The sequence below is a fragment of the Theropithecus gelada genome, chromosome 1 (assembly GCF_003255815.1).
Source record: "Theropithecus gelada isolate Dixy chromosome 1, Tgel_1.0, whole genome shotgun sequence".
NCBI lineage: Eukaryota > Metazoa > Chordata > Mammalia > Primates > Cercopithecidae > Theropithecus > Theropithecus gelada.
In genome coordinates, this window is record NC_037668.1 from 114226589 (window position 1) to 114244354 (window position 17766).

General features: G+C 34.1%; 1 protein-coding gene across 4 annotated transcripts in view; it reads right to left on the reverse strand.

The window, feature by feature from the left end:
- Window positions 1-711: 711 nt before the first annotated feature.
- The window catches only part of ODF2L (outer dense fiber of sperm tails 2 like), a 47072-nt gene continuing 30017 nt past the window's right edge, over window positions 712-17766 (reverse strand). Inside the window, exons 11-18 of one of the 4 annotated variants that reach the window (XM_025388653.1) lie at window positions 12311-12421; window positions 10625-10729; window positions 8584-8742; window positions 7487-7525; window positions 6920-7005; window positions 6676-6838; window positions 5004-5129; window positions 2250-4360 (exon numbers count right to left, since the gene is read on the reverse strand). In XM_025388653.1, the coding sequence (XP_025244438.1) occupies window positions 4295-4360; window positions 5004-5129; window positions 6676-6838; window positions 6920-7005; window positions 7487-7525; window positions 8584-8742; window positions 10625-10729; window positions 12311-12421 (855 nt within the window). In that variant the 3' untranslated portion in view covers window positions 2250-4294. Of the gene's footprint in view, window positions 4361-5003; window positions 5130-6675; window positions 6839-6919; window positions 7006-7486; window positions 7526-8583; window positions 8743-10624; window positions 10730-12310; window positions 12422-17766 lie in introns of all 4 variants that reach the window. The other 3 variants (XM_025388635.1, XM_025388644.1, XM_025388661.1) reach the window with 3 other exon arrangements.

Below are 17766 nucleotides of genomic sequence, written 5' to 3' on the forward strand. Positions count from 1 at the left end.
AAAGAGGAGTCATTATTACTTGATCCTTTGTAAACCACGTCCATCCCCTTTTAGAGTATCCTGCCTTGGCACACACAGTGGGAGATTATAGCAAACAAGTTCTTTGTCAACTTGGACAACTTCATCTCAATACTAAAGACCTTATTTTAAAGCTTCTTGATGTTAAGAGTGCTTATTTTGATCATCTCCATGTGAGTTGGCCATGGAAAGGTGGGATAAGTTGTTCTCCTTTAATCTTTTATTTAACTAAGGGGCTTTAGAATGCCTAAAATAATAATAATATCAGATAATCATTAGTATAAAATGAATAAAAGAGACTACAAATTGAAGACAGCCTGAATGTCTGTTCTTTATAAAGAAACAATGCATGACCACGTTTTTACCTGTCATTAGCAACTGGTATTTAATAGCTGTGACTTAAAACTTAGTAGCTTTAGAAAGTATGTAATTACACCATTATTAAAAATTAAAATTAAGAATATTTTACTTTATTACATTTATATATCGCCACAATATAATCAATTATATACATTATTTAAAATCAAATTGGCAAAGACTTACTAAAAATTCACTTGAATGGTGGCTACAAACATCACAAAGAATTAATCGGACTTCTATGTGTATGTGTGAGAGAAAAATTCTAAAAACCAATTTACTTTTAAAAGAAATTAAACCAGAGATAAATAAGAATTATCCAGCAAAAAGGAAAAGTAACAACTATCCTATTTTAAAGTTTCAGTTAGATAAATTATGTTTCAAAAATCTTTACATAAAAACTCTAATACTATCACCCATAAATCATAAAATATAACTGGTAGTATATTTATTTTTTTACCCAATCACATTTTAGACTCATAATAAAAATCTACTACTTAGAGAAAATAAATCTGACAATTTATTCAAACATTGCTACATACGAAGTTTTAAGAAACTGTAAATAATTCTTAATACTCTCATTTTGATTTTCTGACTTCTCAAGACTATTTTGTACTTCTTTCAAACACACTTCCTGATGTTGTGCTTTCTAAAGAAAAAAAGGAAAAAAATACAGATAAGCAATAATAGCATTCATTCCAAAGGAGCAGAGTCATAATATTAAAAACATATATACAGTAACTAGATAATTCTTTTTGATTTTTTAAAAGAATACTCACATCTGATGTGTTCATTCTTAGAGCTCACTCTTCTTTAAAATTAATAATTAAAGCACACATATGGTTGATTTTCACTGATATAATTTATAATACACATTCATTTAGCACCAAATTATTACATATTTAACATAATTAACTTAATAGGTTCTTTAACAACTTTTATAATTTCACATGTAACATGATACATTTTCATACCAGTTTTTGCCATTTTCTGTCTAAAAATTCACATTTTATTCCAAAATAATTAAATGTCTTAAAAGTTGACAGAACTCTAGTTTTGATAATGTGAACATTTTATTTCTAGAATCCCTTAAAAAATAAAAATAATTCTTCACATTAAAGTTGTTCTTTGAGGAAAAAATTTTAAACTGCAATACATTTTTTTTTTTAACTAAGGTGCATATGAATTCTTAAGTAGGTGAGTTCACTGACAATGCTTTAGATAACCACAGGTTGCAAATATCATCTAGCTTCCAATTAAAATATAGACACCTAGACAGAAAAGAGAGAACTTTTACATCCTTCATATCAGGTGTTCAATGACACCTGATACCTTCTGAAACTGAGCAATGCCCATCTCAGGAAATGGGGCAGGTAAAAAATAATGTGATAAGCTTAGCAGTACAAAGTCACAGGATAAATACAATGAGTTTTACTCAAAAATTTGGAAAGAAAAATAGTAACACTTATTTTGTAGGGTAGGATATAAAATGTCAATGGATTTTAGGATAATACATAAGACTTCAAAGACATTTCAGGCTTCAGGAGGGGTGCCTTGGATTAAGCTGCTGAGGTCATCCTCAGATCTGTACATCCATTCTGCGCCACCCCATTAGGGTACTTGGACAGAAAATACAAAAAGGCCTGCAGGTGAGCAGGGCACTGTGGGAGACACCAGGGATAAAGGCAACTACGAGACATGCTCTCAGAGTGCTTACAATTCAAATGGGGCTAAAGCAGGCATATTAAATACTGCCCACTTAACTGTCCCCTGGAAGGCATAAAACACACAAACTAATTTTTCAGCAATGTTTAAATCTATGCTTAGAATTCTAGAATTTTACTAGTACAAAAATTATCAGGTTTAACAAAACATCAGATCTTTATTTTTTATTATTATTATACTTTAAGTTCTGGGATACATGTACAGAATGTGCAGGTTGGTTACATAGGTATACACATGCCGTGGTGGTATGCTGCACCCATCAACCCATCCTCTACATTAGGTATTTCTACTACTGTTATCCTTCCCCTAGCCCCCCATGCCCTGACAGGCCCCAGTGTGATGTTCCCTGCCCTGTATCCATGTGTTCTCATTGTTCAACTCCCACTTATGAGTGAGAACATGCAGTGTTTGGTTTTCTGTTCTTGTGTTAGTTTGCTGAGAATGATGGTTTCTAGCTTCATCCATGTCCCTGCAAAGGACATGAACTCATCCTTTTTTATGGCTGCATAGTATTCCATGGTGTACATGTGCCACATTTTCTTTATTCAGTCTATCACTGATGGGCATTTGGGTTGGCTCCAAGTCTTTGCTATTGTGAATAGTGCTGCAATAAACACATGTGTGCATGTGTCTTTAGAGTAGAATGATTTATAACCCTTTGGGTATACACCCAGTAATGGGATTGCTGAGTCAAATGGTATTTCTGGTTCTAGATCCTTGAGGAATCGCCACACTGTCTTCCACAGTGGTTGAACTAATTTACACTCCCACCAACAGTGTAAAAGCATTCCTATTTCTCCACATCCTCTCCAGCATCTGTTGCTTCCTGACTTTATAATGATTGTCATTCTAACTGGCATGAGATGGTATCTCACTGTGGTTTTGATTTGCATTTATCTAATGACTAGTGATGATGAGCTTTTTTTCATATGTTTTTTGGCTGCCTAAATGTCTTGAGACGTGTCTGTTCATATTCTTTGCCCACTTTTTGATGGGGTTTTTTTCCTTGTAAATTTGTTTAAGTTCTTTGTAGATTCTGGATATTGGCCCTTTGTCAGATGGATAGATTGCAAAAATTTTCTCCCATTCTGTCAGTTGCCTGTTCACTCTGATGATAGTTTCTTTTGCTGTGCAGAAACTCTTTAGTTTAATTAGATCTCATTTGTCAATTTTGGCTTTTATTGCCATTACTTTTGGTGTTTTAGTCATGAAGTCTTTGTCCATGCCTATGTCCTGAATGGTATTGCCTAGGTTTTCTTCTAGGGTTTTTATGGTTTTAGGTCTTACATTTAAGTCTTTAATCCATCTTGAGTTAATTTTTGTATAAGGTATAAGGAAGGGATCCAGTTTCAGTTTTCTGCATATGGCTAGCCAGTTTTCCCAACACCATTTATTAAATAGGGAATCCTTTCCTCATTGCTTTTGTCAGGCTTGTCAAAGATCAGATGGTTGTAGATGTGTGGTGTTATTTTGAGGCCTCTGTTCTGTTCCATTGGTCTATGTATCTGTTTTGGCACCAGTACCATGCTATTTTGGTTACTGTAGCCTTGTTGTATAGTCTGAAGTCAGGTAATGTGGTGCCTCCAGCTTTGTTCTTTTTGTTTAGGATTGTCTTGGTTATGTGGGCTCTTTTTTGGTTCCAAATGAAATTTGAAGTAGTTTTTTCTAATTCTGTAAAGAAAATCAATGGTAGCTTGATGGGGATAGCATTGAATCTATAGATTACTTTGGGGAGTATGGCCATTTTCATGATATTGATTTGTCTTATTCATGACCATGGATGTTTTTCCATTTGTTTGTGTCCTCTCTTATTTCCTTCAGCAGTGGTTTATAGTTCTCCTTGAAGAGGTCCTTCACATCCCTTGTAAGTTGTATTCCTAAATATTTTATTCTCTTGGTAGCAATTGTGAATGGAATCTATTTATTTTACTAACTTTAGCCAAGTACTAGGGATATTACAGCAAAACCCACCTCATTTATTTTTTCAGAGGCTTCAATTACACAAAAAACAGCACACATATTTTACAATGTCAGAAACTCTAATGGTGAGTTTAAAAAAAAGTTTTGAAATAAATGGAAGGCCTGTGCTAAATTAAAGGTGATCGACATTTTGTTCTGATTAAGTTGTCATGAAACTTTTGATGGCAATAAAATCAAATTGTGCATGCCAAAAGTCATTTAACCCTTGAATCTTTTAGGTTTTCAACTTTTTAGACACTTGGGAATAAAAAAAAAATAGATTTAATGGACTCTCTGGATCCTGGAAAAAATACAGTATCATTATTCTCTATGTCATTATCTAGTAGATAGTTATTAAGTAATTTAATCATGAGTAATACTAGCTTTCAGAATATTCTATGCCAATTGACTATTTCATGCGTATTCAGGAAAAAAACAGAAGACTAATTGAACACAGTCAATTTGGTATTTTCATTTCTCGACTGAATGGACTAAAGTATCCATCTCACATGCATATCTAACAATACTGAATGTTTAATACAAAATTATAACTTTCTAAAATAAAATATTCATTATTCAAGACAGATATAAAACTCACTTACGTGTTTATCTTTAAAAAATGAAAAATTCATATCAGGATGAAATCAAGTAGATTATATCTGTGATTTTCATTAAGCAGTGGTCATTGCAAAAGTAACATGTAGGGAAAGGGCCTGATGAGATTTTATCAGATTTGAGGGCAATGCAATACATGCCATCCAAGGAGGCAGAATAATAAATTATTTGGCATATCATAACATTTTTATTTTTTATGTTTTATATTGCTTGTTATTTTTAATATTATCAGTAAAACAATAGCCTTGATTCACTCGCTTTGTACTTTCTACATGGTAAGAATATTAAATGCTATTTTTTATAATATGTTAAGCCATGCTAATACTTACACTGTTCATTTTGCAAACAAGTTGATTTTGTTCTTCATTTTTCTTTCTAAGCTCAGTTTCCAGATCTAATATTTTAATTTGTAAAGCTCTCTCTCTAGATGACATTTTCTCTATTTCTTCAGCAACCTGTAATTTTTATCAAAAGAGTAAAATAAAGTGCTTTCTTTAAAATATGATTTAAAGCCTTGACATAGTTATATTGTACCTTTTTTCTAAACATATTACTTGTATGTTATATCCAAGTTTAAAGATGTTCTATCTTGAAGAAGCATATATAGTGTAAGTATGTACTATACTTATCTTCGCAGCATTAAATATCTGCAAAATTGGCTTGAGATGGAAGAGATGTATACATTTTCACTGCTCTGTGACTTAGGTAGGTGTTTTCTCCAACAGTATATTTTAAAAACAGACTGAGACCAGTTACCATTTTTATAGCATTTATATTCACCAGGGTGTTAAGAGCAGTGATGGAACATAGAAATTCCTTGTTAAATGCTCATTATACACTTGGATTAACAGAACTGGGAGTAGGAACTGGTATACACACTTCCTACAAACACACACACACACACACACACAAACACAGAGACTGGTTCTTCATTCGTTCACTTCCAAACTGGTCTGAATTTGAATTTTCATATTTACCTGATTACTTATTTTGGCAGGAAGTCTAGCTTAGTTATGTTCTTCTAAGGAATCAGATATGTGGAAGCCTATTTGTAAGAATGCTGGGTTGGAGCCACAAGAATGAGAGTAGAGGCAGGGATTGATCCAGGAACAAGGAGCTAGTGGAAAGGACTGTCCTCCAACCTAATTCCTATGAACTCAGTTCTAAGTTATTATAAAGATTTCTTCTGTACATATTCCAAGAACAATTATGCATGAGAGATGCCAGTGTGATCTGAAGCTATGGGAGAAAAGGCCCTTAGGACAAACACCAATGCCCTCGGCACCATCCCCTCAGTGTAGGCCATGGTAACAGGGCAGTGATGGCACTCTCACATGGGCAGAAGCTACAGATAGCCCCATATTCCACCGTAGCAGGAGAGAAAGGAGAGGGCAGACATACCTCTGGGACTCTGAACTCTTCCTTTCAGGAAGGAATCTGAGAGCATACCTGGCATTTCCGAAATGCACTTAGGCTGAACCCTACCGGATTATGAGAGTGCTGAGAGCTAAGGCCAGGTCTCATTCATCTTTGCATCTCAAGCACTAGCAGATTGCCTGATACTGAAGTATTCACTGAATACTTACCTAATGGATGTAACTGAAATTTAATATTGTATGTATTTATTTATGCAACCATATTTGTCAAAAGGGACTTGAACATTACAGCTCACTGAATCCTGATCAAAACAAAAATGTTCAATTATTTGCACATTCAATTTGGTTGTATATAAAAAAAAGGTACAGGAGGAGATTATGTCTTCAAAGTGGTTTCCATCTCTGCCCTTTCCCCAGCCACATTACCATTTATCTAGTGAAGTAACTCTAGCCCAGCAATGTATCTGTTTTGCTTGAAAGAGAAGATAGTTAAAGAACAAAAATGTAATTGCTCCCTTCACCCTGTCATCAAGACAAAACAATAACTACTGGTTTGGCAAGATGTTTAAAAAGATGACTCTTTGGTAAATGAATTAAAAAGTTTCTAAATAAAGGCCATGCATACCTTTTGTCTACCTTCTTCTAAAGCGGCTTCCAGTTGTCTGGCCAATGCTGTATATTCTGCAGATTTCTCTTTAAACTTAAGATTGCTGTGCTTAAGACATTCTTCTTGGTTTGCCAGCTTCTTCTCAAGCTCTTTATTTTCTGTGTCCATCTGTTCTAATTTTCTTTTTACAGAAAACATATATTTCAAAAGTTTAGTGTGCAGAGAAATATGCAGCAGCAATGTTAAGTAATTTAATACTTACTGTTGAAGGTTTTCACACTTCAACTGAATAAGATAGTTTTCCTCTTCCAGAGAAAGCTTTGTCAGAAGACTGTGATTTCCATCAACCTAAAAGAAAAAAAAAAGGTTTCTTAGTCATTTTCTTCACAATCAACTTCCAAAGAAATCCACACAATTTATTGTTAGACCACAAGCAATGAGAAGATATAAATGTTACTACTCTCACACAGAAAGACACCAAGAAAACGTTATACTGTTAAAATGGAAGTTTTAAATTCCTGGTTATATTTAAAGAAGATGTGTTGCCTGTGTTGGAAAATAATCAACTGAAAAAAATTCAGGATGATGGCAATTAAAACATTTTGAACAACACCTTATTGAAGAAAGGTATTTATTTTGTTAAGTTGAAATACGAAAATTTTAAGCAGTATTAATCTCCTATTTTTGGATACCTAGGGTTTCTCTTATGGTTTTCTGTTTCACCTAAAAATACTGATTAATAATTGAATATCTGTGAAGTTGAAACTGTCAGTAAAAAATATGTTTTTTTGAGAAGCAAAATGAAGTAAACAATCAAAGACACACTCGCCCATGCCAAGACAGAATATTCTTCCCACTGCTTCAAAATCTGATCTAAATAATGTAAGAAGTTTTGATTTAAGGAAAAAATTTTTTTCTCATAATTTCAATTAGTAATTTAGGCTAATCTATGTCATCTGACATTTTACTAGAAAAATCTCTTTGAACTCTAAAATTTTGTCTGCATATTTCTATCTAACTTTTAAGTTCAGGGGTACAAATGCAGGTTTGTTACACAGGTCAACTTGTGTCATGGGGGTTTGTTGTACAGATTATTTCATCAACCAAGTATTAAGCCTAGTACCTATTAGTTATTTTTCCTGATCCTCTCCCTCCTCCCACTCTCCACCCTCTGAAAGGCCCCAGTGTGTGTTGTTCTTCTCATGTGTCCACGTGTTCTCATCATTTAGCTCCCACTGATTAAGTGAGAAAATGCAGTATTTGGTTTTTTGCAAAATTAAAATCCAGATTATATTTGGAAGATAGACAGGGAATGCTTCCTAAAACTGTCTTGAAAGTAAAAGAAAAAAGACTTGTCACCATCCTTGGACTGCTCCTTTAAAAAAATTTCATTAATTAAAAAAATATTGAGTGCTTACTATGTGCTAGGCATTGAGCTAGGAGACGGCTATGTGGCTACTACTAACAGGACACACATGATCCCTATTCTGATGGTATAAAAAGTAAAACAGAAAAAAAAAAAAAAACCAGACTGAAAAAAAAATCCCAAAAACTTGATGTACAATTCTAATTAAAATAAATTCTAATTTTTGTAAATTTCAATAATTGACCTTACCCTGACATCAAGGAACATATATGTAAGTATAACTTTGCTCCTTCTCTGATTCTATTACCATGTCTTCAAATGTCTATAGATTTGCATGAATAAACCAAAATAGGAATTTTAATTACCAATTTTTCACCATAAAATACTGAAAGAATAGCTTGCAAAACAGTATTATAGTATCTGCGTGAAAATGATGTTTTACAAACTAAGTAGATGGGAATTTAAAAATCAAGCTCTGACATGAGTGCCCTCAACTGGTGAAATCATTCCAAAGCATTCTTTTAACGCATTTAGCAAAACTCAGAAGGATGGCTGCACACCTGGCCCTGAAGCTCCCTAACGGTGTGTTCCTGGTCTGCACACTTCCCCTTGCAGCACTGCAGACTCTCCTGACACTCGTGAAGCCTCCGTTCAGCTGCCATCAAGGAATCGCAGACACGCTCTAACTCCTTCAGATGAGACTCCATCTGGCCTTTCATCTGAGTTGTGGCAGTAGGGAAATAAGTGCAAGATCACACATTCAGCATTAATATTTTTATTATCTTAAATACTAGATATGCTTGTAACACAAGTATTTTAGGTATAATGGCTTTAAATAAGAACACAACTGAATAAATATTAATTTAAACTCTGTTAAATAAGAATGTATAACTAAAAAGTGGGGTAGACTTTAGTTTTCAAAAAGTTTATTGAGCACATAAATAGGGTAAATTAGCTGACAGGGTGGATGTTTAACTAATTTTTAAAAGCAAATTTTTAAAATCCTGACATTATATTCAAGCACAGATTATCACTAATAATCATTACTAATAAAGCTGTAGTTGTCTACTATCCAGCTATAGGTTCTAAAGGAAATGTCACTTTTAGTCATTCAATCTTATAACTCAGATACTTACCTAAATTAGAGCAGCTTGCTTCACTCATCTTAGCCAAAACTGGTAGGGTTTACTGTATATTATTTAAAAATAGCTAGTATCATCAGTTCTCGCTTGCCTTTAATTTGACCATTAATGTTACTATCAACAAATCTAATTTCATCTACATTAATCTGCTTTGGCTACTGCAGTTCCTCACTGCAGCACTTTTGTGGAGATGTGAAAAGCGGCAACCTTAAGAAATGTTTGCACTGCTAATTACAAAAAATAGACTCTTTCCCTGAGATGGGAACACCTAATAGTTTCTGTGTAGTATCTGGCATTCTTGATCATGAAAGACAAAACCAGAATAAAGGATCCCTCAGTGTCCCTAAAACATCTTAGAAACCATGAGAAAACCAGGAGACTTAAAACAGTGAAGAAAAAGAAAATTTTCATTAAAAAAGTAGTTGTCTTGTAAAATACTAGAAAGAAAACATCGTGACCTCACAGTATCTGAAAAAGGCTCCAGCCCTTTCTGTCATTTTAACAGAACTGTAAAATATGCTTTTATTTGCAGTGCTGCCTAGCAGAAAAGGAGACATTTGCACTGGTATGTTTCATGAGAAAAAGAGACCAAAAGACATAAAATGGTTTCTTCGCTGGCCTGCTAAAAATAGGTGAAAAGTAATTCCATGAAAGCAGTAAGTTGTGCATTCAGTGGGCTATCTTTATCTCTGTATAACTGGAGGACGCTTGCTGTGGCTGACCCCTTCTTCACATTATTGCCTCGCTCTGACTCCTCAATCCTAAGATAGGGGAGCAACCCAGAGAGAGTAACCTTATTAGATTCAGATGGAACTGACCACTAACATCGCATGACCTCTGCTGCCAGGAGTCAGCATCCTACAGCTTTCACTGCTTCTTTACCAAAACAACACAAAAACCTAGAGATGCGGTTTCATTTAAAAACTTTAAAATATTCACAAAAACATCATAACTTGCCAACATTGGCCTTCCCTTCATTCTGTTGCAATAGAATAAATAAAAGAAATGATGGTTTTTTAAAAGATATTATTTTTCTTCAAAAATGCATTTAGCAGATATTGGCTTTGCTTTTTTAGACATAAAAGATTTATAACCAGAAAGAAAGGGTGAGATTAAAAATGAGAGGTACTTAGGTTTGTATACTTATGATTGATAACCATTTTTTGAGCTATTTAAAGTCTGTTCTTGCATCAGAAAAATTAAACATTTATGTTATGCTATTTTCCAAATATTAACAAAAAAGTGAAAATAATTCACATAAACAAACAACATTTCCAGCGTGGAAGAAACATTATTTCCTTGGAAAACAAAGTCTTACAGAGGTTAAGACTAGCCCTTTCCTAAGTATGAACTAGAGAAAATGACCAAAATGAATAAATTTGCATACTATTTATAAAGTAAAAAATATATAAATAAAATTTTTATATATTTTATATTTTATTTGAAATTCCAAACATACCTTCTCTATATTTTTATTTTTGGTTTTTGTTATTTGGTTATTTTTATGTAGCAAATTTTCACATCTGCTTTTTACTATTTCAGCTGCTTCTTGCAACTTTTGTACCTGAAAATAAAGTCTATTATTAGAGATACAACTTTGTACCTGAAAATAAAGTCTGTTATTAGAGAAACATATTATTTTTAGAATCATGAGATAAAAATCTAAAATTTAAAATTTCATTTTAAACAAGTCATTATTTTCCTATCAATATCCTCGATTGGTTCATCTAATGTTATTCCTTCTTTAAATACGGAATCACTCAGTGGTCTACTCTAACCCACAATCTTTGTCTGATTTACCTGTCTTCTCTCATCAATACTTCTAAACTCTCCAGTTGAGCTTTGAAGACTACAAAGGTTTCATTTGCAGATCAATGTCACTTCAAAGAACCAGTCTCTGGTCCAAACTAGCTTCCATTTAAATTATTTTTCCCACCAAATCAAAATCTGATTAAAAAAAAAAAAAGATTCTAGGCCCTGCACCCAGAATATGGTCACTCAACAACAATATTCCTGCTGAGGGATTAAACACAAATAACCAGCTGGAAGACCCTGATGAAGAAGAGGTCCCACAGTCCCCCACAATCTCCATTCCTACCTCAGACTTGGATGACTGAAATACTCTAACTGGAGGTCTCAACTCTAATTTTCCCATCTAATCCATCGAGATGCAGCCCCTTTCTACTGCCCACACTTTGCTCCCCTTAAGCTTTCACCCTTAGTTCATTCTTTTTTTTTTTTTTTTTTTTTTTCTGGAGATGGAGTCTTGCTCTGTCGCCCAGTCTGGGAGCACACTGGTACAGTCTCGGCTCACTGCAACCTCCACCTCCTGGATTCAAGCAATTATCCTGCCTCAGCCTCCTGAGTAGCTGAGACTACAGGTGCGTGTCACCACACCTGCCTAATTTTTGTATTTTTAGTAGAGACAGGGTTTCACCATAGTGGTCAGGCTAGTCTCAAACTCCTGACTTCAAGTGATCCGCCCATCTCAGCCTCTCAGTGAATTACAGGTGTGAGCTACTATGCCCAGCCAGTTCATTATTCTTTAATTCAAACTTTCTCTGACCAGTGTGTTACCCATCATGCAAGGACCTGCATAAGTCCCATCTTTCTCATGAAGTTTTTTCTTGAATACTACATTTCCAAAAAATAAAGGTTTTTCTACAAATTACCATTGAACACATGGTCTATTTCATATATATTGTCACATGTTCTTTTCTTGGCATTTCATGTGAATAAATCTGAATTATACTTTATTTCCTGAGAAAGGAGGCATAATGAACTTTAATGACCCTAGAAGGGAGTCATTAATCTAAATCAATACCATTAAATATACACGATGACAGACAAATATAGCCAAGATTAACAAGAATACATTAGAGGTCACATTATACCTATGTAATTAACATTAAATCTACTTTTAGGAATATCCATTATATCCATATGCAGTGTTGGAATCAGTAATTGGCAGAATCATCTATTTACAAAGATGTGTGGGACCTTAAGAAATATTTGAGTCATACCGTATTATAACCCACAATGATAGCCCCAACTCTCTTCAGTTCTGTCTATTTAGATTGCAAACAAATAGTGTTTTAAATTGTCTACCAATTTTAGTAAGCACTAAAATAAATGCAGTAGTCACCTGAGTTTTATACATTTCAACAAGGGTTTTCTGGTTTTTTTCTACTTCTTGCAATTCTAAGAGTTCATTTTCAACAGAAACTACTTCATCCTTCAAAGCAGCAAGTGTAGTCTAGCAAAAAAGATATAGATTTTATAAGTCATTAGAATATATTTATACTTCAGTGCTACAGAATTATAAAAACATAACTCATGTATTAACAAAGTTGATAAAATAATTATTTCTGATTGCATGCAATTACCATCTAAAATTTAGGAATTTCACAAAGTTAGTGACTAATACTTATGAACAACCTTCTTAAGATTTACACAGGACATATGATTTTTAAAACTTTTTAAATTTACTGACAAAAAAACTTGGAAATGTGCCTAGATATGAAAAATCAATAGAATATAGAGGTTACTGGAAAAGAAAAATACAGAAAAATTATACTTAGTACATGATAAAGGTTAGATTTTTAAATCAATGGAGGAAACATGGACAACTAAATAAATGGCAATAAAATAACTGTTTATTAGGAAAACAAATAGGTTGACTACCTGCCTCAGCCCAACTAAAGAAGCATCAAATGAATTAAATAAAAACTTTAAAAATTTTCAAAGACAATTCAGGTAAAATTGTATTTCATTTCAGGATAGCAAAAGTCCTAAAGAGCATAAAATTAAAAGAAGATATGAAGAAATGTAAAAGTCTGAGGTATTATCTTCCTTGCAAGCTTACTAGTTAGCCTACTGCAATTTCATGGATGCTATAACAGAAAGTACAAGATTCCTAGGTCAGAGACAGGGGACTTATTACTCATAGCAATAAGAGTAGCAAGACTGTCAGCATTTGTATCAGTTTCCTGAGCCCCAATTCCCACAGAGTAACCCAAACAGGCCAGGTGGCAACTGCATATGCAGTCAAATGCATTGCAAAACAATGAACCCAAATTTCTTATAGCAGGCAGTGAGCATGCCTGCCCATACTCCTAAGGGAGACACAGTTATCATATTCCAAGGATATCTACTATGCAAACATCCTTGAAAAGACAGTCTACATGGACAATGTCTTTGATTACAAGATGTGCAGAGCTGTGAGAGCACTCTCAAGAGAAACCATTTAAAAAAATGTGTGCGCGTGTATCTCTCTCCAAAATTTCATAGCTTTTCAATACAGTTTAAATGGCAAACAAAATATGAAAAAATATTAGCAAATGACAAATTTGATGCCTTGTCAAATAACATTTGTCATTACAAAAATAAAACAAATATAACATTAATATCCTTAATATACAGTTATTATATATTAATTAGGACAAAAGACAACTATAAAAAATGAGCAATTAATTCAAAAAGGCAGAAATGTGAATGATTGATGAATACATGAACCAGCATGTTCATTAGTTTTTATGCTGTAGGCACTGAAGTTCTATTAGTGAACAAAACAGACGAAATTCCCTTCCTCCATGAAACTTACATACTGGAGGGACAGACAGACCAAAAATAAGAATAAGCAGTAAAATAAATCAAACACAAAAGCAGCTAGGAATGACATGTGGGGGAAGGCCTCCTGAGAAAGAGACTTTTGAGTAAAACTGATAGGAAGAGTGTCTCTTTAAGAGAAAAAGGCAACAGCGGCAGGAGGCCTAGCAAGTTAGGGGAAAACAACAAGAAAGCCAGTGAGGTAGAAATAGAGAAGAAACGGGAAGAATGGAAGGAGATGAGAGTAGAAGAAGAAGAGAGGTAATAGAAAATGAGATGGTATAATGACTTGTAGGTATTTATGAACCAAGATATCTCTGGGGGGTTCGGAGCAGGGCAGTGACATGATCTGACTACATTTTTACAGGAACAACTCTACTGCTATACTGAATGCTGCCTGCAGGGGCCAGGGCTGAAACAAGGAGAATGATCATGAGGTCACAGTAACAATGAGAGATGATGGAGGCTTGACTCAGGATAATGACAGTGGTGCTGGTGAGAAGTCGTCAAATTCTGAATATACTTGAGGTAGATTTGATGACAGACTGGAAGCAGCGTATGAGAAAAATGATGATTTTCCATTAATTGGGATGAGGAAAACTGTAGTATTTACTATTTTGGGAAACATCAAGAGCTCCATTTTGGACATGACAACTTTGAGACATCTATTAAATATCGAAGTGGAGATGTCAATCAGGCAGCAGAATATACGTCTGGAATTCAGGGACAAGGTCTAGATTAGAGGTATAAATTTGAAAGCCTTGAGCACATAGATGGCATGTAAAGCCACAAAAATAAATGAGATTATTTATAAAACTTGGAGAGATTTGTTTTAAAATTAGTACTTTTAATTACCTGGTACTGGAAAATGTATAGGGACTGTTTTACTTATAGTAGACACATTTATGATAGGTAATTTGGAAATACAGAACAATATTAAAAATGAGTCTCTCTTTTGACCAAACAATTAAATATATCCTAAGAAAACAGATAAGCAAAAAAGACTCACGAAACTATGTTTTTATTTGCAATAGTAAAAAAGCTATTGGAAGTAGCATATATATCACACATAAAATAAAAAAATTATATATATGCTAAAATATTAATTCCAGTTATCTTTCAGTTGTGAGATTATGGGCGATTTAAATTTTTTTCCTTTTGTGTTTTTCTGTTTTTCTAATTTTCTGCAAGAAACAAATACAACTTTTTAACCTTCCAAATAAACTTTCTGTTGTGTCTAATAGAGGAGGTTACTGGGCCTTGGAAGCAGCATTAACAGTTTATTTTTCATTTGCAACTTTAAAATCTAAAACTATTCTAAAGTAATTAAAAGTAATAAAACACAAACATCTAGGCTGCAAAAAAACTGCATTTACACTGCAAATAACATATGCCAAACTTATTTAAATGTTTTCCTTAAAAATCCAGAAAATAATGCATTAAAAATACATTTCTTAATTATTAATAGAATACGCTAAGATACAAACTTTAACTCAATGACTTTTATAGTCTATATAATTTAAAATTAATTCATAATTTTATCAAAAACTAGTTTAAAATATCTTTCTAATCCTTTCTCTATGAAGGATTTCAAGAAAATAAGAAAATAAACATAATAAAATTGCTTCCTGTTTCCAAATAGAGTAATTTAAGCATTCACTCAATAAATATCCATCAAGAGTATATGTCACACCTTCCCTGGGCAACCTGTGTGTACACAAAGATAGGAGTTTACAAGGAGAGATTAATTGAGAAGACTTTGGGAGGAAGTAGCATTTGAGCTAAACTTTAAAGGAAAGGTAGGATTTAGATACTGAGAAAAATGGCATTCCAAAGTGTAAGAGAACTATAGGAGTAGATGCAGAAAACATAAAACGAGTATTCATATTTGGCTAGAGCTCAGAATAACTAGAAGACGACATTCCCTAGTCTCCCTTGCAGCTAGGTGAGGGTCACGTGCCTAAATAAGTAAGAGAGTCAAGTCATATGGGAATTTTGAGAAGGCTCCTTAAAGGGGAGGAAATCTTTTAAAAAGGGAGGTAATGCATCTTTTTTTCCTCCATCCTGTTGCTTGAAACTTGACTATAATGGCTGAAGCTCCAGCCTCTATTCTAGATCAAAAGAATGAGGGTCATACCTAGGGATGGCAGAACAGAAAGTTAAAAAGCTAAAGAGCCACATCAGTTTTGAAGTGCCAACTCTGTACTACTTCTACATAATAAACATATATCTCTATCTTACTTAAGCCATATAATTTGGATTTTCTGTTATATATGGTGAAGCTGAATCTTAATATAAGGCTTGCTGAAATATAAAAGAAACTTCCCTAGTGTTGCTAGTGTATTTTGTTTCCTGGAATTTTCCAATACAATTTCTGGCAAACTTTATATAACTTAAAATGTGAGACAAATCAAATTTCTAATTATAAAATATGAACAAGATTGTGCCTAGTATTTTTTTCCTGTCTTCTTCCAAATTCTATTCTGGCTCTGCCAGTAAACTAGTTGTATGATCTTGGGCACGTTATTTAATCTCTCTGAGTTTCAATGTATTCATCCATAATTAAGAAAAGCATCTTTATGATAGCATTGACATGAGAATTAGAAGTAAAAAAAATGTAAAGTACTTATCAAGTGCCTCCTACATTAATGGTAATTGATAGATAGTAGCCATTATGGTTGCTACTCTCCAGAGTCATTTATTAAATGACTGATGTATTCTAGGCACAGTACTAGGCACTAGAAGTAATGGGAGGATAAAATGATCCCTGGCCCTGGTATGTGGAGGATGCAGGGAAAAACAGCCCTCAGAGGGAGAAAAATTATACAAACAAGTAAGTGTAATGAAGTTCTACCTGCAAAATTAATATAGAGAGAATAAAACAGGGTGAAAAATGGGAAGATTAGTAATGTGCCCTATTACAGAGAATTTCCTAGGTTTAAGGAGTCTTCTGCTGGAAAACTAACCACATGTTAAAATCTCCATTCATTCCCAAGACCATATGACCAAACTAATATAAAGCAAAAGGAATGTTTATAAGTCAACTTAATAAAAATAACAGACCAGGGGCTGTCAAAGGAAAAAATATTTTAATGCTTCTGGAAAACTGATGACTGACTAATGAATCAGGAATGGATTTAGGCAAGGAGGAAGTTCAACTACCTGAAGAATCTAGAGAGGCACAGGGCTAAGGGCAAGAGTGAGACCTGGGTTTGAAAAGGATTAATTCAAAGTCTGTGAATAGAACAGCTGACTACCACTACCCTCCACCCCCTGCTCACACACTCAAGGGAAGAACACTTGTAACTAGGAGTTTACTTCCCAACAAACAAAGATAAGACAAGTCCTTCTCTAAAGAAATAGAATGAACTGTTTGGGAACAACAGAGGGATGGTGCTGGTGACCCAGAGCAAAGACGCATGTATTTTGGCATTTTTTAGGGGCCACCAGTAAACTGCTAGTTTCCCAACAGTTGAGAAAAGTGAAGTGAAACCAATCAAGTGACAAGAACCATCCACATATCCATTTGGTTTTCTACTGTTTCATTAGTCTTTTTATTGTCTCATTTGTAAATTCTTAAATGTCATCAGACTTTTGGAAAAAGAGTATCATGAGAGAGCTCTAAAAGTTTTTTATATATAAAAAAAAAAAAGGAAGAAAAAAATTGGTTTGGGCGCAGTGGCTCGCACCTGTAATTCTAGTAGTTTGGGAGGACAAGGTGGGAGGACTGCTTGAGCCCAGGAGTTCAAAAGCCCAGGAGCCTAGGCAGCACAGGGAGACCCCAACTACACACATACACACACACACACACACAAATTAGCTATGTGCTGTGGTCCCAGCTACTTGTGAGGCTGAGGTGGGAGATTGCTTGAGCCTGGGAGGTCGAGGCTGCAGTGAGTTCTGATTGTGCCACTGCACTCCAGCATCAGCAACAGAGCAACTGTCTCACAAAAAAAAAAAAAAACCAGGCCAGTTGGAAACAATAAATTGAAA